The sequence below is a fragment of the Lontra canadensis genome, unplaced genomic scaffold, assembly GCF_010015895.1.
Source record: "Lontra canadensis isolate GAN:19392208 unplaced genomic scaffold, GSC_riverotter_1.0 scaffold11, whole genome shotgun sequence".
Lineage (NCBI taxonomy): Eukaryota > Metazoa > Chordata > Mammalia > Carnivora > Mustelidae > Lontra > Lontra canadensis.
The window spans coordinates 22,632,852-22,660,314 of record NW_022631005.1 but is presented as its reverse complement, the minus strand read 5'-3'; the positions used below and the strand labels follow the sequence as shown (position 1 = coordinate 22,660,314).

The 27,463-nt window shown below is 38.8% G+C and overlaps 1 protein-coding gene across 1 annotated transcript in view; it reads left to right on the top strand.

Moving 5' to 3' along the window:
- THSD7B (thrombospondin type 1 domain containing 7B) overlaps positions 1 to 27,463 on the top strand; it is an 856,222-nt gene that overhangs the window by 441,262 nt on the left and 387,497 nt on the right. Inside the window, exon 8 of the mRNA XM_032856149.1 lies at positions 26,238 to 26,429. Within this exon, the coding sequence (XP_032712040.1) occupies positions 26,238 to 26,429 (192 nt within the window). The remainder of the gene's footprint in view (positions 1 to 26,237; positions 26,430 to 27,463) is intronic.

The following is a 27,463-nucleotide window of genomic DNA, read 5'->3' as shown; positions in this document are numbered from 1 at the left end:
CTGTTCTATAAGCAAGTTTCTTTCCCTGCTACTGCAAGACTCCTTTATTCAATCTATGTTTACTATTTTAACTAGTGTCCATCTCTGATTTCTCTTTAACAGAGCACATAAGCTTTCAAAATTTTCTATGAATACTTTTAAAACTTATATTCTAGTGACATAGGTAGGTAGATAGATAAGTAGATAGATAGGTAGATACCCAATATCTGATACATAGCTGACAAATCTTCAGTATATCTGATGTTGTACATCACCAGCTCTCTCTCCCCACTTGAATTTCTTACTAAATTAACAGATAATTATAAAATAGCATAATACATAGTATTCTGTATATAATATATATTTGATATTATTTAAAATTAGACTAATCTATATAAGATTACATATAAGAGGTATTTTTAGATTATAACATTGATATTAGGTTATATATAGTATGTACTATAATACAGTTTATATTATGCTATAATATAGTTGATACATACATACATAATTGATACATCATACATAGTATGATACAGTGTATAAAATAGCAGATGATGACATGTATTATACAAGGTATATGCAATTATCTACTAAATCTAAAATAAAATTCATGTAGAGAAACAGAGAATGGATCCTTCATCCCAAGTATTCTCCCAGTCAGATTGGGTTGACAAAACCAACACTAACCCATTTTGAGATCTTGATCTTGCTCCTGGAAATCTCAGCCAGACTTAAGACCTGGAGTTGTTCTCATTGTCATCTAAACCAAAGTAGACACCAGCTGTCAGGTGATGGTAAGTGGCAGGGAGAGTTGGACCACAGAGCCAGATTTGGGAACACCCAGATACCTAACTGGCCAGGCACACCTCAGTCATTCCATTAACCAAACACTAGTGCAAATTTGTGTTTTAAAATGTGAGCAAAATTTTTAGAATCCCCTGATTGCTTTAGGATGGAGTTTTAATATACAGAAGGCATGGATTCTGGTTCTGTTTATGGTTTTAATATCTGGGATCACCATTTATTTAACAGACTCTATAATTAAAGTAAGTGTTGTTCAAAATTAGATTATTTTTAACTTTTTCAAAATATTTTATTTATTTGAGAGAGAGAGAGCATGAGATGGCTGGAGGTGCAGAGGGAGAGGCAGAAACAGGCTTCCCTCTAAGCAGAGAGCCCAATGAGGGGCTCGATTCCAGGACGCTGGATCATGACCTGAGCTGAAGGTTGATGCTTAACCAGCTGAGCCATTCAGGCACCCCTAGATTATTTTAAAATTTTAAAAAGTATATCAAAAGTCTTATCCTCTTGGGCTCAGTCATTAAGGGCCTGCCTTCTGCTCATGTCATGAATCCCCCATGGGGCTCCCTGCTTGGTGGGAAACCTTCTTCTCCCCCTCCTCCTGCTTGTGTTCCCTCTCTTTTTGTCTCTGTCTTTCTTAATTAAATAAAGTCTTAAAAATAAGTCTCATCTTCTCTTTTTCATATATATAAACAAAAAAAGTTAGACTACAAGTTAAATCAAAGACCTCAGCCAGTTTTATTTGCTCATACTTGTCATCAAAGCAAAGTGTCTGAAATGCCAGGAACAAATGCTATAGAAAAGCATTTCTTAAAGTTATTTTTGTTGTGTATAATTACTTTGATTGATAAAATGTGGATATATCAGATATACACCCCAAAAAAGAATTGATATACCCTTTAGAGAATGATATGTATGCTTTTGTTTTTAAATAGGATGACTATATTTTGCTTCCTAGAATGTTTCCAAAATCAAGTTAGCATAATAGAAAGAGAAACAAGGAAGACTACTGACATGGATTTAATATCAAAAAGGATATTTTTGATTTTTTTTTTTTTTGGCCTTCAGCTGTACTTTTATTACCATTACCTTTCCACAGTCTAACTCCTCTGCCACAGACCTCCCTCCCACACACAAGCTACCCCCTTACTCACCATTGCTTTTTAAAAATTATGTCCAGTTAGCCACTGGATAGTACATAATTAGTCTTGATGCAGTGTTCAATGATTCTTTTATAGTAAAATTCAGACTCTTATGTGATAATAATAATAATACATTTTATTCAGAGTTAGAATTTGCATGTCAGTATGGTTCAGGTTGGAGGAAAAGAAATAGTAAGTTGTAGGCTCTGGTTCTAGCTAATAACCTTATTTCATAGATTCTATGTATAAATGGTAGTATATATCCTTTCCCCATACACGTTGTTTTTCTTTTTAAGAAATAAGAAGCTCTTAGGGGAAGAGAGGAAAAAAATGAAACAAGATGAAACCAAGAGGGAGACAAACCGTAAAAGACTCTTAATCATAGGAAACAAACGGAGGACTGCTGGAGGGGGGGGCAGTAGAGGGATGGGGTAACTGGGTGATGGACAGTGGGGAGGGTATGTGTTGTAATGACCACTGGTTATTATATAAGACTGATGAATCACAAACCTATACCCCTGAAATAAATAATACATTATATGTTATTTATTTGAATTAATAAAAGAAAAATAAATCTAACAATGTCATCATTAAAAAATAATATTAGAAACGAAAAAAACCAATCACATGTAGGCATTACAAGGCAAAATAAAGACCCGTCCCTTAGAGGGGGGGAAAAAAAAAGGAAGAAGCTCTTAATATTGCTACTACACCTATTTATGTACTGTTACCTGAGTTTTCCTTCTGTTTACCATCTTCTCTATGTTTGGATGATAAGGTTGCTGAATCAGGGACTATGGAACAAATCCAGCTATTAAAATAAGAATATTAGCTTTAAAAGCATCTTTAGCATGGTAAATAATATATATGCAAGTCTTTAAAGTCCTAGCTTTGATAGAAGGTAAGAGAGATATATGTGGGTTTTTTTTAAAGAGTTTATTTATTTACTTGACAGAGATCACAAGTAGGCAGAGAGGCAGGCAGAGAGAGAGAGAGATTGAAAGAGAGAGAGGAGGAAGCAGACTCCCTGATGAGCAGAGAGCCCGATGCGGGGCTCGATCCCAGGACCCTGGGATCATGACCTGAGCTGAAGGCAGAGGCTTTAATCCACTGAGACACCCAGGCACCCTGAGATATATGCATTTTAACTGAAATTATTTTCATCCTTTTCTACAATAGCTGAGGATTTCATAAAGGTTATATGAGTTCTGAAAACTAATAGTCAAGTTCCTCTAGAGGGAGGAGTTATTTAGAGTAAGGAGTTTGTCCTCTGGAGTGTAGGAAGGAGTGTGCTGACCTGGAGACCTCCATATACCACAGCCACTGAAGGAGATCTGATTATTAGGAAGTTAGGATAGTACAGTAAGTTTTCAGATGCTTCCCCAGTAAACATGACCACCCAGAAATAGTCTTTGTTCTCTGGCAAGATTTCAGCTCAATACTAAACTTTGCAAGAGGATAGGAGACACACTTAAAAAGAAATATGTCAAGTCATTGACCACATTTGTTGTTTTCTTTAATCTCTTAATATTTGTGAATTAGCTCTTTGACTACTTTTGAACAAGTGAAAATGCTATTTCTGAATATAAATATTTTTCTCTAAGATGCTGAGTGTAATTTATCAGAATAAGCATCTAGGAAATTATGCATTCCCTAACTAGGTTTTTAGATTAAATTGTGAGATAGGCCCAGAAGTACATAAAGATAGCGAAATTCTATTTTCAGTGTCAGTGTTTCAATATTTTATGAAATTAGCAAAGCTTTATTGTATTTTCTGCCTAGGTACTCAATTGAATAAAAGGCATAATAAATAAGAACTCAAAGACAGAATTTCGTTGAGGGGAAAATAAATTAGAAGCAGTAATGCAATCACACTTATATATATTTTATGAGTTTCATGCATTCTGTATTTGAAAGTTTGTCAAGATATGCTTGGGTATTAAAATATAGATTAACATCAAAAGTTTTAATATTTTTCTCTGTTTACATACTTACTCCTTTGCACACATCAGTATAAAAAACTCTGCCAAAAAGCAGTAGTCAGTATATTCTCTTCCATTATAAGTGAATACTGAAGAAAATTCAAGAATATTTTACAAGACAAACAGTATTACTTTCTCTAACTCTGGGCCTTTTTGTATTTTGAGGCAAATTAATACACATATTCTTCTTACTTTCCCACCTATTAATTTTGAAGAATGGACCGACATTTACATAGGCCTGAGATTTTAGGTAAAACAATGAATGAGAGAAATTGAACAGATTTCCTTTTCCATATTGCTGACATTTCATACGTACAAAATTATAGGAACCTCTGGCACAGTCTGGCAATAAACGATGTATAATTACATCTGAGTTGGACGAAAGTGCACTATGGTACCCAAACGTCCAAGGATGGGTTTAGCATACTCAGCAAGCTCTTGCTTGACAGCTTGGCTTTGGCTTGATGTATAGAACGGGTTTATGATTAGGCTTTAATAGTTTGTGAAATTTCACTGGGAAAGCAAATGTGGTTTTCTGAGCTTTGGCTGATCTCCACAAACTAGATTGGAAAGTAACATGAGGACAGGTCTGTAAGCAGATGCTCACTGCCAATGGCAGTGTTCATATTTTTAAAGATGCTTGGAGAGTACTATCTAGGTTACCCCCCCCACCCCAATTGTTTCAAAGGCAAATTTGTTCCTATGTCTTCCAAGGATGAGAATTTAACTTTTTTTTTTTTGTAATCTTCTGTTATCCTCTCTTGACTCTTTCAGTCATTTTTGATAACCTAAATGAGAGCCCCTGATCCATAAGTTTCTATTTGACATGTTTCTCTTGCTATTCAGCATAGTTTCGCCACATCTCTCCCTGAGGAAATGTATCCTAGTGAAATGTTACCCCAAGCAAAATAAAAATCCCAGGCAAGTAAATCCACTGACAAATCAGATGATGCCTCACAAGGTTTTCCACAAATGCCTTTTGGTATGCCCATTGTTTTCTACATTCTTTCTTAATCTTCTCCTAGGCTAAAATAGCCTTTATCAGACTTGATTGTAGGTATCTGCAATGAACTTGTGCAAGACCTCAAGGCATTAATAGAGGTTGGTGGACATAATGTTGTCATTGATGTTGACATGATCATCGTTATCACCAACACATATTGAACACTTATTGTGCTCCTATTGCATTTCAGTCTTATCACACTGAATCATCACATAACTCCTGTATATATTGCTCAGAATCATTATACACATACTTAGAAGAGGAAGCCAACATGTAAAGAATTGAAAGAACTTACCCAATGACACACAACTGTTAAGGACAGGCTAGAATTCAAACCCAAGACTTTCTGCTTCTAAACTGATGTTTTTACTCATAGTAGTAGAACTTCATTCAGATATAGGAATGTTAGTACATTCCTAACCATTTTAAAATTTCCTCAGTTTGTGCTAGCTCCATGGGTGCCAGAAAGGTCTCAAACTCTAAACTTCTCTTTAGCTCAATTACACTTATTTCTGTTTGATTGCCATTTATTGAATACTTGCTACAAAGGAGGATACTGTTCTAGGCAATGGGGATTCAGAAATACATGCGATAAATCATTTCTTTGGCCAAGCAAGCAATATAATGGGTTAAAGACTTAAGACATTCTACCAACTTTAAATTTATTGAGCAGATGTTTCCCTTCATTTATTATGTCTCAGGAAAAAAGTGCCTATGTACAAATAACCTAGTAAGTGCTAGTTTAACTGCCTAGAAGGATTAGAGAATTATTCTTCTAACCAGTGGGCCAGTTAGAATAAGATAAATGATCAGAAATATCTCCTGTTCTTAAATTGCTTCCAAAGAACCCATGCCTTGCAGGCAGTAAATGTCAACATAATTATTAATGATCTAATTAAGAATTTGACCTCTTAAGTAAAGCAGACACCCAATAAAATAATATTTATTTCATGAAATAAGAGCATGTTTCTTTTTGGTCTCACTGCAGAAGAAAAAGGAGTACATAGATTTCAAGTGTCTGTATTCAGCTTTTATTATTCTGAGCACACAGCTTGAATCAAATGTCACAGTTACTCTTATGCCGTATTGAGGAGAATTTGGCAATGATATAAAGTGATGTTTGGATGTTTGTTTAAGTTTACCCCTTGTGTTTTGAAAAATGTCAGCTACATTTTATTTATACCTTAAACTTTACTTAAGTTTTCACTTATTGGCTTTTTTGGAACTCTTTGAGATTGGTTAGAAAAATTGCAGTGCTAAATTGAATTGTCATTATAACTAGTAGATCAGTTTGGGGAAGATAGACAAATGGAAATAGGGTTTATTCTACTTCCGAATCCATTCAATTGCTGGGAGACCCAATATCAATCTTAAGATGATATTAGTGAGGTAGAGTGGGTAAAAACTGTGATAATGGAAATCCATATATTCATCGACCTCATACCATCCACATAATTAATCTAGGTGAAAACATTTTTATTTGTCATACTTGTCTATTTCCACCTGACATCAGCTTGACTTGAATAAGAACTTTAATAAACCTTCAGTATTCATCTTTTAACATTCCATTTTTCCAATTATTATCTACCTAATTTTCATTCAGAGTTGTTTTTTATTTTTTTATTTGTCTGGCTTTATGAGAGATTGAACTAAGCTTTTAAAAGCTTTCTGTTGGATCTCTAGTTCTGATGGATAATGGATCATATTCTGAGCATTAATGTGTGTGCCTTCTGGTCTATGGTACTGTAATCCTATATCTGAACTGAGTTTGTAAAACAAATTAAAAAACAGTATACAGTCATTATTTTAGGATCTTAATTAATTGGCAACATTTTGATGAGGAAAGGATATCACATGATTATCCACAAGTTCAACCCTGTAAATCTTCAGTGTACTTTTGTGGTTTGACGTTTTTATTCTTCTTCTTCAATGTGGTACAAAAAAAAAAATTAGACACCTGCCATGTTCTGCCAAATTGAATAGGAACAATTTAATAGCGGGGAAATGAAGTATAGTAAATGGCATCAACAATACTTTTTAAAGGAAAACACTATGGTTATCCTCTGAGAATTATACAATCAGGGATATTTGACTGCTTTAAAATATTCTGCTTTTGTAGAATTGTTCTATAGTACAAAACTTCTTAAAAGATATTGGTGAATTTGACATATTCTTCATGAATCCCAAATTGTGCAAGGTCTGAAGGGAAGAACTGGTATTACAGTTAGGATAGTAGCAGGAATGTAATTCAACCAGAAAAGAAGAGGGATATACCAACTCGAGAAAAAGGCTAACTTATCTTGCCTTTCTCATACTTTATTCAAAGGCAGGCTTCCCAGAGGCCGGAGCTTAAAAATCTGCTGGAATGATAATAGTCTGCCATGGTCTGTAGCTTTCAGTATGTTAGTATCACAATTATATCATAATAAATATATATTAGCTATTATGTTGTAGGTTCCCAGCTCAGGGCTTTGCATATGTCAGCTGATTTTTTTTTTTTTTTACATTAACCAAGGAAAATAAGAGTGCTATGAAAAAGATACTGTTTCCTCACAGTCATCCGTGAACTAGAAGTTCTCACTGTACAGGTGAGGACACCGCAGAGAAGTCAAGTATTGACAAATAAGTGGGAGAGGTAGGATATGAACCCAGGCAGTCTGACTCCAGAGTCCATTATGATATACTGCTTTCCAGTTAATGTTGGCATTGAAAACCTGACTTTTGGGAATTGTTTCCCAATTAGTGCATGATGTTGATATATGGACCTATATCACAGGTGTACAGTTGGGGTGCTTTCTACAAAAGCGTAAGTTATAGTTTTACCTTAAATAAACACCTTTCCCTGTACTTCTCATTCATTCCTTCATCCAGAATTTATTGAGACTTACTTGTGTTTGACATTTTGTCCAATGTTTGAGGCAGTGTTAAAAAATACAAACTCCCATCTTCATAGACAGTGTATTATACTGTTTGGCTCTGACAGAAATGTTGTTTTAGCTAGAAGGTAATGTCCATTATATCACAGTATATTACAATGTTGGACTCGGAGTTATATCAGTAAATATTTGTCATGGAGAAGCTGTGCTTTAGCACCAAATGTGAAAAACTTATGCACCAGGGCATGCTAGTTAGAGAAGTCACAATATCCACAATTACAAAATTTTAGGTCCTAGTATGTAAATTTCAACTCATTTTTATGATTGCAGCAGGAAACATATTTTCTGTTCCTTCTTGAACATTTGTCTTCTTAGAAGGAAATTGGATTTGACACCAAAGTAAAACCCATAAAGACAAAGTCGATAAATTAGATCTAAAATTAAAATTTTAATTAAAATTTTAAAAAAAGTGCTTTGCAAAATATACTCTTAAGAAAATGGGGGAGAAAACACAGACTATGAGAATATATTTGCATATCACCAGTCTGATAAAGAACTTGTATCCAGATGTTGGTTTGCAACCCCAGGAGCTTCCTGGGTATAATCTGAAACTGGCCCCAGTAAGCATAGGGCAGGGAGAGACCTGAGACAGAGGCAAGCCATTCCCAGTCGGTAGGTACCACTTTTTATAAGCAAAGAGAAATTGTATACAGAGCTTGTCTTGGGTGGCTGCAGAATGAGATATCTGAACCTGCCTGCCAAAACTTAAAATTTATATGGTGTTCCTAAAGTGGTTTCAGTCCCATATGCTGTCCGTGTGGTCTCACTACCACATCACCATCTCAAGGCTGTGTCCTCGGGCTCCTGCGAGTGAAGAAGGGAAGCAGAATGCACATTCCTAGGACAGGGGATGGGGGTGAGGAGCCTCTAATTGCCTGGTTCCAGGTCACAGGTCACCTAGCAGTTACAACTTCTCCATGACTTCCTGCAGGACTCCATCCATTGTGACCAGCTCTTACTATGTTGCCCTCCACACTCCCAACAGTATGCTCTGAGGAGTCAGCGAGGGGTTTCGCCAGCACAGAGCTAGATAGTTTCTTTGGCAAAAGTGTGGCTGCATTGGAGGCAGATTCCAATGCCACTGTGATGATACAGGCACATGCAAAAGAAAACATAGTTTAAGACATTGATTTTCAAAATCAGCGACAGCTATTTCCACCAAGAGCCCCTTGTTCCAAACCATTGATTTATTAAGTCCTCTAGCCTGGGGGTCAGATCACTCAGGGTGTCCTCATGTGATTTAATAAAGATGATATATTAGCATAGTCCTCAGGTTGAACACACAACATTCTGTTCAGAGAATAGCACAGTTGCCTCCTTATGGGGTAGAATAATGTCCAAGGTCATTCTGTTTGGGAGGACAGCTTTTCTCATTAGAGGCATTTCAGTGTTCAGGAATGACAGACTTGGTTGGCTATGATGTAAAGCTCTCCGGCAGATTCAATAAGGGCTTCTATATGTGCAGCACATTCTCTAGGCCAGGGCTGGGAAGGCAAAGCAGGCACACAACGATCAGATCAGTAGAAAACAGAATGTTCCTATCTGGCCTTGGGGAGAAGGCAGTTGGCGATTGTTAACATGGGGCGGATTCTCTCCTGTGTCTAGGGAAAACCCAGGGTGCAGTAGCCCAACATGAAGGTGGAAGCCACGGCCAAAGGCTTGTGTCACATCACCACTGCATCCCATTCAGAGCTAATTTAAGAAGTACATGGCAGCCATCCCAGTCAGTGCCAAACCAGCCACTAGCCTTTCATATGACAGAATGACCATATAGTTCTGGTGATAGCCATCCCATATTTCTTATACAGGTGAGTTGGTTCTATCTAGAGTGATTTTTCTGTTCCCAGCTTAGGGCTACCCAGGTGTTCAGTGTCCATAACTTGGTTTAAGCCACATGAACCTTTCCCAAATCTGTGCATAGCCACCCATGGCTTTGATGGTGGTGTTTTTAGAATGCTTCTGGTCAGCAGTTTGATGGGCTTCCTGTGCAATGTGATTGACAGTGGTTGACACTGTTATTGGTAGCGTGTGACACAGGTTTCTCGATCAGTATTGGTGATATCAGATGAATTAAGAGTACAAATTGTAACTTGTTCTTCCTTAATGTATTGCTTTAGGGTTTTCCAATCCCCTCCCTGGAGTGGCAATACCACTGTGGTGATTTGGTAAGCTAGAGAGGGACAGCTGCTCACATACTCAACAGCTGTTGGATTCTTTTGTTGGCCATACCAGTGGGTCCACTGTAAATAGCATTTCTATCAGGTGCCTTCTTGTGACCAGACACCATAGGAGGCAGAAGTCTAAGGCAAAAAGTGAAATATTTAATAGGAACTTGTATAGGAAGGTCTTCTTCTTCTATAAAAATTACACCTGTGGCCTAATTCTTAGATATTAACGGGGCAGCAGCTTTAGGAATGTGACCTGGTTGTGCGCACCACACACGCTGGCTGGAGGAGGCGGCATTGTCAGGCATGAAGAGGTGGATTAAGTGTGGGAAGCTAGACCAGGACCGTTTCCTTCTCCCCTCTTCCGTGGTGCATGTTCCATTCCAGCTGTAGTGCATTTCAGCAGGTCACCTTATGGCAGGACAGTGGGATGCCAATGGAGATTGAGTAGCTCCCCCTTACTGAGAGGATACAAAGAACCCACTCATTGCATTGCAGATTCCTGTAGGTAACTCCTTTCTCTGGCTGTTGGGGCTTGGTGTTCTCAGCAACACAGCATGTTGATCCACAGTGAGAGTTGGAGCAATGACTGTTTCCCGAGACTTCCATACACCTTCATGGTATTTGGTGCCTCAGCAGAGGTCCCCAGTCAGGCATATGGAACAACAGGTTCTACTGGTTGATCATTCAAATGTATTAAAGCTTGGGACAGTACTTGGGACAGTTCACCCAGTCAAGGTGGTCTTACTTGTGATTAATTTAATGTGCTGTTTTAGTATTCCATTTTTTCTTTCTATCAATCCTGCTACTTACAGGTTGTAGCGGAGAAAGAACCTCTATTTAATGGCATGTTCTTTTGCCAAGTCTTGCATATTATGGCCTTCAAAATGTGGCCCCTGATCACTGTCTGTTCCACAAGGGCATCCATACTTGATCCTCTTCTCTGGCCCCCACATGGTGGCAGCCTGCTTTCCACGGTGACAAGGGAAAGCTCAGGTTAGGTCCGATGCCGTGTCCACACAAACCAGGACATATTTGGTAACTTCACTCAGGGTGGCTGGGGCCAATATAATCAATTCACCAATTCCTCATCAGTTGGGAACTCTGGTGGATGGCCCCAGACTTCTTCGGCACTTGCCTTGGACGTCATTGAGAACACATAGGGCCTGCTGTTACTTCATTAATCAAATCACTGTATTTCAAAAGTGATCTGCCATCCTTGGCAATATGCTATCCACCTGGGCACTGTGGTGGCCACTGTCTCTGTGCACCTAATCTTCTGTGTCTACTGAAATGTCACCTGCTAAGGCTTAGACCTGAGCAAAACAGTGGCTTTCTATCATTGGGGGGTGTCAGTGTCATATGAGCTGGGATGAGGAAGACAGTGAGGACAGCCTCAGCTTCCTGCAGGAGAATGCAAATGTCTTCCCACATATCCTGACCCCACAAGGGTTTATTCATAAAATCATCCACCTCTTGGCTTTCCATTGTCCAACCCATAGGACAAACCCCTTTAGAACAGTCCAACTGACAGTTAAAGGGATTGATCCCACTGGACCCATCCGTATAGCAGGCATCAGCGGGAATTTACTCCACTCCCTCTCAACAGGCCACAGGGGCCATCAAAGTAATAAGGACAGTGGCATTTGGAAGATCTACACATTCTACAGGGCATAATAGCACCCACATTTCTAGAGACAGTGGGCTGGCAGACAGGGTACTCCTCTGTTCCAAATAGGTCTGCCACTTAATCAAAATGGGTTTGAACCATGGCAGAGGTGGGTTGATGGAACTATTCTCAACCCACCCTTGATAGGAAGGGAAGTTCTTATCTTGATACACTGTTCCTTCAAGAGAGGCTCTACCTGGAGGAGCTCTGGATACACAGCTAGGAGCTTTTCCTTTATGGGGCATATTAGGTTTTTGATCCCTTCCAGAGCTAGGAGCAAAAGCCTGGGCACACTATCTCCTTCTGTTGTCTCTACCAAGGTACCCAACCCATAGCTTTCAGAGTCATGGACACACGTAACTCAAATGGTATCTTGCTTGAGAGATGCCCAGAGCTCTCATCTATGTCATTAGAGTTTTGTCTTCTCAAAAGCAGGTTGCTGTTCCAATTCCCAGTCTGTCTGTGTCCTTTCTTTCCCAGGTGGTATAAGAGAGGGAGGCACTGTGTCAAGTGGAGAATAAAAGTCCTCCCAAACTCCTAAATCTTTATAAAGGCTTGCACTGACTCACATTTTTAGAGCTTTGATGAGCTTGCATTTTATCAGTCACAGCTTCTGGGACAGCATGCACCTCATCTAACTAGTGACTTCCAAAAACCTTAAGGTGGTTCCCAGGTCTTGAATTTGTGTGGGTTCGCCACCTACCCTCTCCCTCACAGATATACCAGCAAAGCCAGCAGGGTGTCCTGTCACAGCGGCACATCTTCACTTGTTAACATTATATCATCAGTGTCATGGATCTGTTTTACAAATGTGGGGAAGGAGAACAGGGAGAGGTCACTGGCTACCCCAGGCCCTGTGATGGCCTGGGGTATTTTGGAAAAGGCATTTGCTAAGTCCAGCAGAGCATGGCACACTCCTATGACCCTGGCAGAGGCATCTCAAATAGTGGCAGTGGTGGGAACAGCTTCATGTATAGGGGATGTTACCTTGTTCAGTTCTTATTAGTCTGAGGGGGAAAAAACAAACAAACAAAAAACACTCGGTAGTTTCTTACCAGCTGTACCAGGCTATTGAAAGAACTATGGACCGGACATACAACAATCATCCAGAGAAGTTCTTGGACAGTTTCTCCAATCTCCTTATGCTCCCAAGCAATTTGTATTGTGTGACAGTTACCACTCCTTGTGGGGGGTGGGGGGTGGAGAAATGCAGGCTTACTGGCTTCCAGTTGGCATTTCCTCTTCATACTGGTTTCATGATTCTAGCCCTGGAAGTGGAATTCAATGATAGAGGTTTGCAGAGTTTGGCCCTGTAAGATATCAGTGCCCAGTATATTCTCTGGTATTGGAGTAATAAAAACCTCATTATGGGGTGGGGGGTGAGTTGAGAGAATGTTCAGTTTGCAGGGTCATAGAACCTCCCTGACTGTGAATTTTTGTCCTTTCTATTGATGGCACTGAGGGACCAGAAAACTTCTGAGGGTTGCTGTGTTTTACTGTGTATGTATGGCTCCTGTCTCCTCCATACCTGTCACCTTTTGTATATTTCTGGAGGACTAGTGAATACTGAACTTCACATGAGGTCTCCAGTCTCCTCCAGTGGCTCTCACCTGGAGGGAGTCTTGGTCTGCCTCCTATCTGAGGTCATAGGAAGTACTCAACCCAAATAGGACTATACCTCTGAGGCCTCTGCTGGAGCAAACCAGGCATCATGGGTGGTAGGGGTAGATGGGGCAGGTGTAAACTATGGTGCAGATTTTAAGGCTTTCCACAGGTCAGCCAACGTAACATGAGGTTGTCAGTCTCTCTGTTTACATGAGGGCCCTGCAGTAATGAAATCAAACCATATCTGCTTTAGGGTTATTTTTACCTGACCCTTTGCTGCCAAGTGGGCTAGCCTGTTGGCATTCCGAACTCCCTTTGTCTTGGGTTTTCTCCACAGCTCCTGTGCATTCCTGGAATTTGTCCCTTTCCCCCAGATCAGCAGTGGATTGTTCAATATCATAAATGTCTTACAACTGGGCTCAGCATGTATGTCAGTGTCTCATACCAGGTACTGGGGGGCAGACTAGAGGATCTTAGCTTTAAGTGAATGTGGCCTGATCAGGACAGGGTGTCCCATTCCTAACTCCCCAAGAACTTGTTGTAGCTCCCTTATAGATTTCTCTCACTGGGCCAAGCCTCCTGGCAGGGTAGAATAATCCAATGTATAAGGGAGTGAGTACCTTGAATCCTCCTAGTACACTGGAGGTACTGCCAGAGGACAGGATGTGTGGGGATGTGCTACATTCTCCTTCTCTGTTTTCTGCCTTGTCTGAGTAATTCCATGGCCCCCTGTATCCCATAACTGCACTAACCATGTCTGGACACTTCCCCTGGCTTTTCATGGGAACTTGTCAGATGTGTCAACAAGGTTAGCGGGCATATAATCTCTCGTCAGGAGTATTTCCTGAATCGGGGCTGCCCCACTGACTGGGGTGGTGGTTGCTCTGCTTTTGCTTTTCTTTGTTTCAGGGGTCAGTGGACGTGGGACATTCCCATATTCACTGTCAATCACAACATCCCCCTCTACATTCTCCTCTTTTCCCGGGGATTCCACTGCTTAGCATCCCAATCAGGCTTTGTTGGAGGTGCTTGGACTTGAATTGCAGCAGCTTTTGCCTTCCTAGCTTTGCAGGAGGGCACGCCAAGTTCTCCAGCTGATGATCCTGCTCCCCCAGCTTCTTGGCCAGCCCCGAAGCTGGCAGAGCAGTGGATGGGTCACCATACGTCCTTCTGTATCCTCAGCTCTTCCTCCAACTCTGTAACCCGAGCTGCAGCCTCTAGTGGGACATCAGTGCCAGCCGAACAGCGCACAGTCGGGGCCAGCCTGCCCTGGCACCCTGTGTTTCCCTTCTGTGCTGCAGTGCACTGTGGTGTGGGTCCTCACACAGGCACATTAAAGCATCTCCTGTTGTCTCATAATAGTCCACAAGCATCTAATATATGGGCCCTTCCTCCCTACCTAGAGGTTGGTGGGCAAATAGGGATTGTCCCCATGGCTTCCACTTCCTAAGGCCCATTCACATTCCCCTTGGGAACTTCCTGAATACAATCTGAAACTGGTCCCCATTTGCAGAAAGCAGAGAGAGGCTGAAGAAGGAGACAGGCCACTTCAGATTGATAGGTGGCATGTGTAATGAGTGAGGGAACTTACATACAAGGCTTGTCTGGGGCAGCTACAAGATGAGTAGATTTATACAGAGGCCTTAAGTGGGTTCAGTCATGTATTCAGTCCAGATGGTCTCAATACCTTATCAGTATCTCAAGGCTATGTTTTTGGGCAGCCTCTGGGAGAGGGGAAGCAAGTGGATTGCATATTCCAAAGATAAGGAGGGAGTGGGGAGCCTCTGATTGCATTGGTCTAGCTCACTGGCCAACCAGTGGTCACATCCTCTCAATACAAGACTTCATAAAGAACTCTCAAAACCTAACAATATGAAAACAAACAACCTGTTTTAGTCAGCTTTGGTTGCTATAGCAAACCAGATTAGGTGGCTTATATACAATGGACATTTGTTTCTCACAGTTCTGGAAGTCCAAGATCAAGATGCTTGCATATCTGGTGAGGATCTGTTCCTTGGCTTATAGACAGACACCTTCTTACCATGTGTTCTTTCTTTTTCTTCTTATAAGGACACTAATCTTTTCATAGGGTCACAATGTCATGAAAATCTAAGCTTAATTCTCTCCTAAAGGCCCCACTTCCAATACCATCACATTGTGGGTTAAGGATATGAATTTTGAAGGGACGCAAACATGTGGTTTACAGCAAAACCCAATTATAAAATGAGTCAAAGATTTGAATACACATTTTACCAATGAAGATATAGAGATGACAAATGAACCCATGAAAACATGTTCAACATCATTAGTCATTAAGAAGATGTAAATCAGCATTTCAGTGTAATCTCACTGTACCCCTATAAGAATGATGAAAATTAAAGAACACCAAAAATATGGACGTTTGGGTGGTTTCCACATTTTCGTGATTAGAAGTAGATTCACATAGGTTTTTGTATGAATGTAGTTTTCATTTGGGGGACATAAATAATTAGGCATTCACTGTAACACTGTGTGATATGAAGTGCAGATTTTATAAGAAACCGCCAAGCTATTTTCCAAAACGGCCATACCATTTTGCCTTCCCATCAACAATATATGGAGATTCTAATTGCTCTGCACCCTTACCCATTTCATATCACCCAGTGTTACAGTGAATGCCTAATTATTATGTCCCCCAAATGAAAACTTACGTTCATACAAAAACCTATGTGAATCTATTTCTAGTCACCAAAATGTGGAAACAACCCAAACATCCTTCAAAAGGGGAATGGATAAACAAAATGTGCTACATGCATACGATGGAATGCTACTCAGATTATTAATTAGCTAATTAATTAATTGATACAAACAGCAACACGGTGCCTCTCAAATGCACTTTGTTACAAAGACTGTATGCTATATAATTCCATTGTTTATGCCATTCTGGGGGTGGGGAGAAGCAAAACTATAGGGTCAAAGAACAGATCAGTGGTTTCCAGGTTTTAGGATTGCCGGGGAGCAATTGACCTCAAAGGGACAGCATAAGGATATGATTGTGTTGGTGGAACTGTTCTGTGTCATGATAATGGTGGTAGACACAAGGCTCTATGCATTTGCAAAAACCCACTGAACTCTGCAATAGAGAGAGAATTTTATTGTGTATAAATTAAAAAGTTTGTGGATAATGATAATGGAAAAAAAAAAACGCACACATAGGCAACTTTTCTCATGTGAGTACCTTAAAGAAGTTCATGTCCCTTGACTTTGTTTTTCCATTTCTCAAAATTTATTCTTAGGAAATCAATGTTTGGTCAAGAATATTCTTTGCAGGGGCGCCTGGGTGGCTCAGTGGGTTAAGCCGCTGCCTTCGGCTCAGGTCATGATCTCAGGGTCCTGGGATCGAGTCCCGCATCGGGCTCTCTGCTCAGCAGGGAGCCTGCTTCTCTCTCTCTCTCTCTCTGCCTGCCTCTCTGTCTACTTGTGATCTCTCTCTGTCAAATAAATAAATAAAGTCTTTAAAAAGAAAAAAGAATATTCTTTGCAGTGTTATTTGTCACAGAGAAATTGAAAATCTCTTAATTGTGCAATAATAATGAGGTAGCTAAATAAATTTCATTTCTTGTTTATAGGCATTCAAGTTATATTTTTGAAGGTTAATTATATAAAAGAAATGATCATTCATATATATATAAATTCTTATCAGTTTATTAACTTACCCAGTTTAACTTAAAAATACTGATTTTCAAATACTTGCAAACTTCTAGACAACCTGAAGTACTTTCTAAAGATATACCACATATTCATGCTGGTCCATATCCTTTTCTGAATAGCTAGATATATAAATAGGTAAATAGACAAAATGAATAATATTGTTTCTGCCTTTATACTCATTTTAGTTCCTCTTTTATTTTTCTAGCTGAAACAAAATTAGGATGGAGAATAGAGATGGTATCTTTGATCCAAATCATTTTTCTATTTGGGATATCCTTTATCCCCATTTTCACCAATAGTTAAAAGCCACATTATATATAAATGATGCTTTGCAATTTCCAAAGTATTATTTTACATTAGCCCCTTTGATCTATCACCAGACCGAATAATATAATCTGGGATGATAGCAATGCCCCTCCTACCACTTATACAAGGCATCTGAAGCCTAAAAAAACCCAAACAGTTTCCTAGGGCCACATTTTGGTTAGGTGTTTAAGTCAGAACTCAAATCCAGATGTCACAACTCCTCATCAAATATTCTGTTCTTTATAAATTGCTGTTTATTTACCTCAAGTTTTTACCTTTTGAAGAAGCATGTCCTACATTCATATTCCATTATTATTATTCTGGATTCATCTTTTTAGAAATATAGAGGATCTCTATAAAATTCTTATGACAGAGTTTCCATACTAAATGGATGTCATCAGATTGTGTTTTGAGATGTAACAGTGTGCCTTTTTTTTTTTCCCCCACTGTGGACAAGACCCGTACCCCCCCTACACCCTAATTTCTGAGCTATCCACTGTGTCCAAAAATCAAGATTTTTAACCCTTGAACGTAAAACAGATACTATAAGTCAGTGCCCCAAAATGGCATTTGAGGCTCTTTAAATGAGACAATACTCCTGAAAACCAGGATTCATATGCAAGAGCCAGCATATGGGAGAAAAATGTTTTGTAAATTCTGAATAGCTTCCTGTAGATAGCAAGATGGGAGGCCAAAGAACTTCATCCAGCTTTAGCATCAGCCAGACTTCTACACTGGCCAGTTTCCTGGGCCAGAAAGAAGCCTAGGGAAGATAACAAGAGAAGGTACACAGAAGAGAGTTTCTCTGGCCTTGTTCACCTTTTACAAATGAATTATTGGGCTGTGAAAATAAAAACTATGGATGTCTCAGATAGGTTAAAGGGAAAGCAAAAGCAGAGGGACTGTTCCTTTGTTTGACAATTTGGGAAGTAACTGTGCACACACACAGCATTCCCTGCATCCCACATATAGGAATGGGGCTGCAGCTGTGACACAGTGGTATACCATGTTTAGGGACAGAAAGGACACCAGAGCTAGCCACTTACCACCCTTCCTGTCTGGTCTCTGTGGGCTTATTTAGGACATGGGGGCATCCCAAAATCCCTGTATGCCCCAGTGTGGGATGTGGAAGTGTTGACTGCCCCAGAAAGCTAGAAACAGGTTAGAGTCAAGACTAGGTGAGTATGAAGTATGTGGACTAAAAAATCAGAAGCTATGTGCTGATATACAAAGACCAAGTCAATGGGAATATTTCAGTAGGAATTTTAAATAGATATATTTATGTTTCCCCATCCCTTCCCAGCTCCTGTCTGAGCTTCGACTTCCAACCAGAAATTGGGGCTTGTGAACGAATTGATGTAATTTTTAGAAAAAAAAAAAAAAAAAAACCAAAACACATTATTTTCCAGGGTCCAATTTTGGTAGATGTCAAAAACAGTGCTATAGAGTAAATTTTCCCCTTACCTAAGATGTAATGAGTAATTTCCAAACCTTTCACAGACACACATGAAATAGTGGTTACTTTCTCCTGGAACATGTGAGTAAGCCCAAGGAAATACGACATTTCGGTGCTAAGACATGTTGTTAGATTTTAGTTTGTTTGTCTTTTATTTGAGCAATTTTAGTTTGCTTCTAGTGTTTCTGTCTTTTGCATTTTCTCTCACCCTGAGTAACACTTAGCACGGTACTTGTGACCTAAATTATTGTAATCCTCTATGCTTGACTGACTCCACTGGATCAGGCCTTGTGAAGCAACATACATAATTTGTCCTGACAGTGGGTAGAAGATAATGAGTGTCAACAAAGCATCATGTTTAAGAAATAGGCTCTGGAACTAGGTTGCCCTGGTCCAAATTCAAGCTCTACTGTTTTACTTGTGTTTTTGTCCTTGGTCAGGTCAATATTGTTTTGTGTATGATAAGCATAATGATAGTTCTTACCTCATGGTATTGTTATGACATTTAAATGAGCTGATATGTTAAAATCACATAGAGTAATAACTGATATAAATTACATCCAGTGCATGAGTTTACTGTTATTAATGCTTTGAGGATTACATGAGTTAATAACGACCTGTAAAATATGAGATTGTGCTGGGCACATTCCAAGCAATCAAAGTGTTAGCTGCTCTGATGACATTATTATATGCTGGGGAACCTCATACGGCTTCTCTGTTAGGCTCCTGGACAAGCAGCTCACCTGCCGTGTAGTTAACTTCTGGCTTCCTTAAACATACTTACCTCAGAAGTATTGTCTTCTTATTTTTAGCTGTTATTATTTCTTACCAGTTCTTTTGAGTGCACCCATTCATCTTAGCCTTTGCTCTTATCTTTTCTTTTTTCCTCTTTTATTAGCTATTAGAGTTTTATTGTTTCTTTTTAACTTTGTGAGTATCCTTACATCATTATTATATATCTTGTTTTAGCTTGTGTCTATGTTATTTATTTATCTAACCATATATTATACTGTTTTTGCTGTGTGTCCCTATTTTCCTCTTCCTATCTGGTCTTGCATTCTTATTCTACCCTTCTTCCATTCTGAGCTTTTTTTTTTTTTTTTTTTGGTTTGTTTGTTTTAGTCTGCTTATGGTTTCCATTTTTGCAAAGGATTGCTGTATTCTGCCCCACCTATAATGCAATTCTCAGATGATCAAGGTGCCCACCCCTTTGGGCTTATTCTTTCTAACACTAAATTTATGGGTTGACGGACACTGGATTGTGTACTATCCCTTCTTGATGTTTTGGCATTGGCCAGAAGGAATGTGATGAGGAGTGTACATGTGAGATTGGCACCAGGATGCAGTCAGCATCGTAGATAAAATAATACTTTGTAATGTCTAGTTCCAGTTCAGATGCTTACTAGCTATATGACTTTGGGCAGGGTATTTTCTTTTTTTTTTTTTTTTTTTTTAAACCTTCCTGTGTCTCAGGTATAACGGTGGTACCTAACTAATGACGTTACTCTGAATATTCAGTAAACCCCTACATTAATGTGGTTGGCACAGAGTGTAATATGCTCTGTGCCTTCTCAAATATCAGATGCTGATGTTATTTTATGGAAGTTGCTGTTGTTTTTATTATTGGGACCCTGATAATACCTAACAGTGGGGTTCTTCATCTTCCTTTATGTGTCAACTAGGTAGACAAATACGTTTCAAATTGTGAAAGGAGGAAGCAGAAACAGTCATTGTATTGTGGGGATTGCATTGGTGCACATAGATTCTGCTTAGCCCTTAGCTTTTATTTTATCTTTTATTGTTTTGAAATAGAAACATTTCCTTAGCTGATTAAGGTCTCATTCCAGAAGTGGCCAGGGGCTGCTTACCTTTAAGAAAGTAACATTTAAATTTAAAAATGAAATTAAGTGCATATCAATTCTAGTAAATTTGCCATGTATTATCTGTTGATATCTTATTCAGCTGTTGGCAAGCATTTAATCAACATTTATTAGCATTCTTTTCTGAGATTTAAATAGGACATAAAATTTTATGACATGTAGAGTATTTTCAATAACTGTTTCATTATTTTCCATAGGTAGTATAATAATATCAAGAAAAAATATCAATAAAGTACCCAGAGTACATTATCTGGGGGAGAGCAAGGTAGTTTGAAGTTTGTATAATGACAAATGTTGGTCCACTTTCCACATTGTACTGTAGATTTGTGAATAGCTGAGTTTCTCTTTCCTTCCTCCATTTTGTTTATAATCCTTTCTCTTCTTGTACACATAATATAGGTGAGAAAACTAAGAATTATAGTTGTTTGTTCTGTTATTATAAAAGATAGGGGCGCCTGGGCGAATCAAGTCAGTTGAGTGTCCAACTTGATTTCAGCTCAGGTCAGGATCTCAGAGTCATGAGGTCAGGCCTCTTGTTGGGCTCTGCACTTAGCAGGGAGTCTGCTTGAGATTCTCTTGCTCTCTCTCATTCTGCCCCACCCCCCCACTCATGCTCTCTCTCTCTCTCTCTCTCTCCCTCCCCCACTCTCTCTTTCTAAAAGAAATGGATAGATCTTAAAAAATATAAAAGATAGATGGTACTTCACAATATTAAATTCTAATTCCTTAGAGATCGCAAAACAAAGAATGTTATAGGATGTAGTATATAGCATAGGTGTAGTTTGAATACTAGTTTGCTGTGAAAAACCCAAACTCTGATACCTTATTAGCATTAAATTTAGATGGTTGCTTGACCAGTAGCCATTGAGTTTGCATGAGCTCTTTATATTGTAAGTAGTATTTGAACTGGAAAAAAGAACATTTTTAGGGAATTGTGAGCATATTCATATGCTCAGGAATCTTTCCTTCATCTAAGTACTTTTGCTTTTAGCTAGAAATGGGAAGACAGAGGACAATAGTGTGAACTATGGCCAAGATCTAGTCATCTGGCCATCTATGCCACAGTCCTCAGAAACACAAACAAAACTGAGTGATCAATATGACCGTGAAATTTTACTCCTGGGCATATACTGAAAATAATTGAAAACAGGCAAGCAAACAAGTACATATATAAGCATGTTCATAACAGCACTATTCACAATAGCCAAAAGATGTCCATCAGCAGATGAATGGATAAAGGAATTGTGGCATATACATACAATGGAATATTATTCCATCATAAAATGGAATAAAATATGTATATGGTACAACATGGATGAGCCTGCAAAATATTAGGGTAAGTGAATAAAGCCAGACACAAAAGGTCAGTAATTGTATAATTCCACTAATACGGAATGCTCAAAAGAAATAAATCTGTAGAGACAGAACATAACTTGGTGCCTGCCAGAGTATGAGAAGAGGAGGGGGTAATGGAGAGAAAATGCTTAATGGGTAAACAGTTTTATTTTGGAGTGATGAAAATGTTTTGAAACCAGATAGAGGTAGTGGTAGCACAACATTGTGCTTTACTAAATGTTACTAAAGTGTTTACTCTAAAGTGGTTAATTGTACATAATGTGAATTTCACCATGTTAAATTATTAAAAAAAAAAATAGAGTGGCCACGTTGAAGCAGCATCACATCCCATATTCTCAGAGTCACAATCGGTTTAAATACATCTACTCCATGAAGAGGGAATGCGGAATTTGTCATTATTGATCCTAGGGAGGCTGATGAGGGCTGGAAGCAATTTCACAGTCTTCTTGAAAGATGAATTCAATTTCCCTCTTAAATATATTCTATTTTATTATGACATTAGATTATCAGAGCTTGTGGAAATCGCTATTAATGGCTAAGTTTCTGTCCCATGTGCCACTTTATTTTCCATGCTTGCCTGAGATTTCAGTTGGTCTCATTGATCCATCCGAGAAAATGAAAACAGGAAAGTATAAATGCTCTTCTTTTGAGATGGATTCTCTCTATACAATGGGAAGGTAATTATACTGATGTGGATGGGCAGATGAGGTTATTCAGGCTCAAGTGCTTTATTTTTGGCTTTTAAATGGTTTAGATTCACCAGCCATATAAATAAAATGATCTGGATAATTATATAGTTTTTATAGTTTATTTGAACCAGCCTGTGAAGCTGTTGGTGGTTATTTGTACACGTATATGAGTGGCAAAGCAATTGCTTTCCATGGCAGTGACATAAATCTCTAGATTTTTCAGATAAAGAAGACCATTAGGTTTTTGTGGCTTACATCTTTGAAAACAACAGTTTTTTTTTTTTAAAGGTTTGTGTATATTGAGAGCTGTCCCATATGCTAGAAGCCTTGTTATGTATGTTGCATAAATGATTTATAATCCTTAGAATATCTCTGAAAAGTGTTTTTATTTCTTTATTACAGATGAAATAACTGAGGTTCCAGAAAGTTAGGTGACATACTCAAGAGGATAAGTGGTGCTAGGATTCCCCTTCATTTATTTTTATTTTGTTTTTAGGATTTGCCTGTAAACACTTAACTGTATACAGCTAGGACACTTTGTAACTAGGATCCCGTTGTGCAGCTCACTCACAAATTAAAGACCCTGCTTATGACTAGTGGTTTGGTTTCCCTAAAGAAAATTTCATCTGTTTGCTCCCATGTATGAATTAGCCTGTATAGACAAGCTATCAAAATGTTGGTGGGATTATTGACATTTAACTGCACTGAAGAAATAGGTATATCAGTTGACATGAAAGCTTAGATTTTAAAAAGCATTTGAGCTCCTGACATGAATACTGAGGGTGCTGAATGATGATTGCAGCGGGTGTTAAATTTGGGTCATGGCAAACCTGAGCAACTGGGAATTTAAGGAAGGCAGAAATATGACAGAAGTTGTGTGTCTCTCTAAGTCATTCATAATTTAATGTCAAATCACTCTTCCAAAGTGGATTTCCTCTTCTCTTCTGGCAGCTTCCCTTTTGTCTTCTGAATACATTGTATTTTCCTACCACCCTACTTTTGTTGGTACTTTCATTGCCTGAAGTAGCCTCTTTCATTTCCACCAAGTTTCTACCATTCTGTTTTTCCTTGTTGAAAGCCTTCTGCTATCATGTTAGACCCCAGAGGACCTTCTCTTCCCTGAGCTACTATAGTATTTTCTGTTGGAAACACATCTTTGGAATTTGGCATTTACTTTGGACTAAGTTTTCTCTGTATATGTTTATAGCTCATCTCTGTTATGAATCATGAACTCGAGGGGGGTAAATAATAGTATCTTTGTCAATTTTTACCTCATCATATGCCTTGGACATAGTACATATTCATCAAATAGTATTTGATATTTGTATAACTCTTGAAGGCTTGGTTTTCTGAAAATATATTCATAAAAATACCACTTCTACGAGATATTATTCTCAAAAAAGGATGGTCACTGGTCCAATAAGGCCAAAAACACTACCCACCTTTACCACCCTAGGAAATTTACACTGTACATTGGCATTTTCAACACTCTGAGTAGTTCTTCAGTAGTGAGACCAAGTTTACTGTTTTAACTCAGTATTCACACTTTTCTCTCAGTTTTTTTAAGAGCCCTACTAATGCCTATTATTCACCAAAAAAAGTGCTTTGCCAGATACTGCTTTAAAATGCTTTGTAGGGGCACCCAGTGGCTCAGTAGGTTGAGCCTCTGCCTTCAGCTCAGGTCATGATCTCAGGGTCCTGGGATTGAGCCCCGCATCGGGCTGTTTGCTCGGCAGGGAGCCTGCTTCCCCCTCTCTCTGCCTGACTCTCTGCCTACTTGTGATCTCTCTTTCAAATAAGTAAAATCTTAAAAAAAAGCTTTGTATAAAAATTATATTAATAATATTCACAAATGTGAAAATTGACTTTTGATTAGATGCAGGTTGGGCATTTGTTTGGTCTCCTTGCTTCTGTACTTGGGAAAGCACCATTCTTCAGCCATGTTAGGGTGTGTGTGTGTGTGTGTGTGTGTGGCAGAGGAAGACTATCTGTGTGCATGTATATATATATGTATAAAATACAGTGTGGACTCAACCTGAAAATGGATTAAGACTGAAAAGAGAATGGTTGGGACTGGCCTTTCAGCTTGATTATCTGCTAGAATCTCTATTACTTCTCATAATATGCTTGAAAAGTTTTATTTGTACCTCAGGGGCAATGAGCCTGGCCTCATTTACAAATATGAATGCAGATATTAACAGTGTACTGTCTTCTCCTCCAGGTGGTCTTGCTCACTGTCGGCTGGTTTTATTTACTTCCTCAGCAAAGGAATATCCATCTCCTTGGAATTAGACACAATGTGGTTAATGGGAAAAGCAGAAGTTTTGGATTCAGAAAGTTTTAATTTGATTCCCAACTCAGGCCTGTTTGACCCTGAGCAAGTTTTCCTTCCAGAACCACTGACTCCTCATCTTTAAAACGAAATGGGTTATACCTGCCTCCAAGAGCTTCTTACAAGGATAGTGCCTGGCATAGAGGAGATGCCCCATAAACATTAGTTATTATTTTGCATCAAGCAGATTATGACAGGAGAATTCCACGGGTGTAAAGTCACAGAGATAAAATTCCCTCTTTCCTGTAGATGCCATTCCATACTTTGTGTTGTTACTTCAAACTATAAATGACATCATTATTTTTCATGTCTTCTGTTTTTATGAGGTGAGAGTGAACAGGGCAAATACTAAGAGTTGAACTGTTATTCATGAAGAGTAACACTAGGATTATAAGAATACGAAGTAAATAACCTAAAAGAGAATTTTTAAAATTATTATAGTTATTTGAGATATAGAAAAGTAACTTAGATATGATCCCTTTAGTCTTAACATCTGTTCATTGTGAACAAACAAACAAAACTACCCCCCCATTATTAAATATATATATGTGTGTTTTTTCATTTGAATAATTCATCAGATCATTCAGAGGGGGACTAATAAATGTATTATGGAAAATTTCATTTGGGCTTTCAACTTTTGTGTCTACATTATATAATTTTAACCACATGTCCCTTTCCACTTTGGTTTGGTATTATTTACCATGAGGTCCAAACAGAACAAAAGAACCATCATGTGATAACTTTGCCTAAGGTTACAGTTTTGGAGATAAAAAAAACACACTATGGATAATTAGAATGATGTAACTCTTTATAGCATAGGAGAGAATGTTCAACATAAATTGAGGTTTGCATACCAACAGACTACTCTGGCGCCTGTTTTGCAGAAACACGTATACTTACTACACGTGGTTGTCAAAACAAGGTCAATCATGTCCATCCGTAGTCATCCATGGCTAAATTATTCCTGGAAGAAGCCCATTTTGTCCTTGTGAAGGATGACAAATGAGAGTTTTGCTGTGGCATCTACCTTTCTAAATGCCAAATGATCTCCTGGCAGTTTTCCTCGACGTAAATATTATGAATTGCTGAAGAAGCCATCATTTTTCACACTTTATTGGTTTAGACACCAGGTGAAGTCCTCTCGGCTACAGTGAAGTAACAGAGGAAGCAATACACCTAAATGTTCCTTAACTGTCCTTAACTGTGCATTAATCAGCATCTGTCTCAACCTGGTTGATTACAGGAGAAGATGTATCAGGGAGTCTCTGCCCAGCATCCCCGCCTCCTGAAAGGATGGCTTGTGAAATTCCCTGCCGAATGGATTGTGTGCTGAGCGAGTGGACAGAGTGGTCATCTTGTTCCCAGTCTTGTTCAAATAAAAACTCAGATGGGAAACAGACCAGGTCAAGGACTATCCTGGCATTGGCGGGAGAAGGTGAGTAATAGTAAAGGGTTCAACAGTGGAGTCAATTGCCTAGTTCTTATTTTTTTTCTAGTAGGCAACTGAGAAAGTCATATTGTGGAAGTAGCCACATACAGGTGATAGCTCTATTGCCGGAATCAAAATTTAGTCTCATTTCCATGCATGCCTTTTCTCTTTAATCCTCTAGTTACTCTAGACTGAGTACTGTATTTACATGAACTATCTTAGCCCAAACTTATGTATAGGCCATGGCAGTCAGATGGATGTTATTTTTCATTACACCTTCTTGGGGATAAAAAAACAAGGTTTGACTGACACACATCCAGGTTCAGATGGCTCATACATTTGGGAATATAATTGGAATATGTCTGGTAAAAAGGGCTGCAAACGAGGAATCAAGAGATACGGCTTCTTGACCAGGAACTGCCACTAACGTCGGCCTGATTTCCTGTTCTGTCATGCTGGCGTGTTGTGAGAGGGAAGAAGATGAAGGCTCTGAAAATGGCTTTGAAGAAGCTTAAATGTGCTATGGAAATGTACTCGGGTGACATCAGAACAAATTGGAGGAGCAGCTGTTTCTATCATGTATAGCAATGGTCCCTGTCCCCAGACGAATGTGTCCTTTCTTTCAGGCTCTCCCTTGGCTTTGTCTGCCTATGGCTCAGTTAGAACAGCAGGATAGTGTGGCTACTGGCTGTGAGGAGCTCCTTTTGAAACAAAATTCTGTTCTGTGATCCTGAAAAATGGGGCCAGGGTCAAGATGAATGAAGATTTTCATATTCTTAAAGTGCAGTTGCTTCCCGCTCTTGTCTTTTATATTCTGGAAGGAGAAAAAAATCAGTAGTATTTAATCGGAAAAAAATAACAGGAATAACAAAACCAAGGTCACAAATCTTTTTGAGCATTTGGCCCACTGAATAAAACATCATAGGGTGGAAGAGTAGGAAAAAAATCAATACTTTAGATAAATGCCAGTTTTTACATGGATATAAAAATGTGAAAGAAAAGACAGTAATGAATTTTGATTTTCTGACTCACCCAGGAGT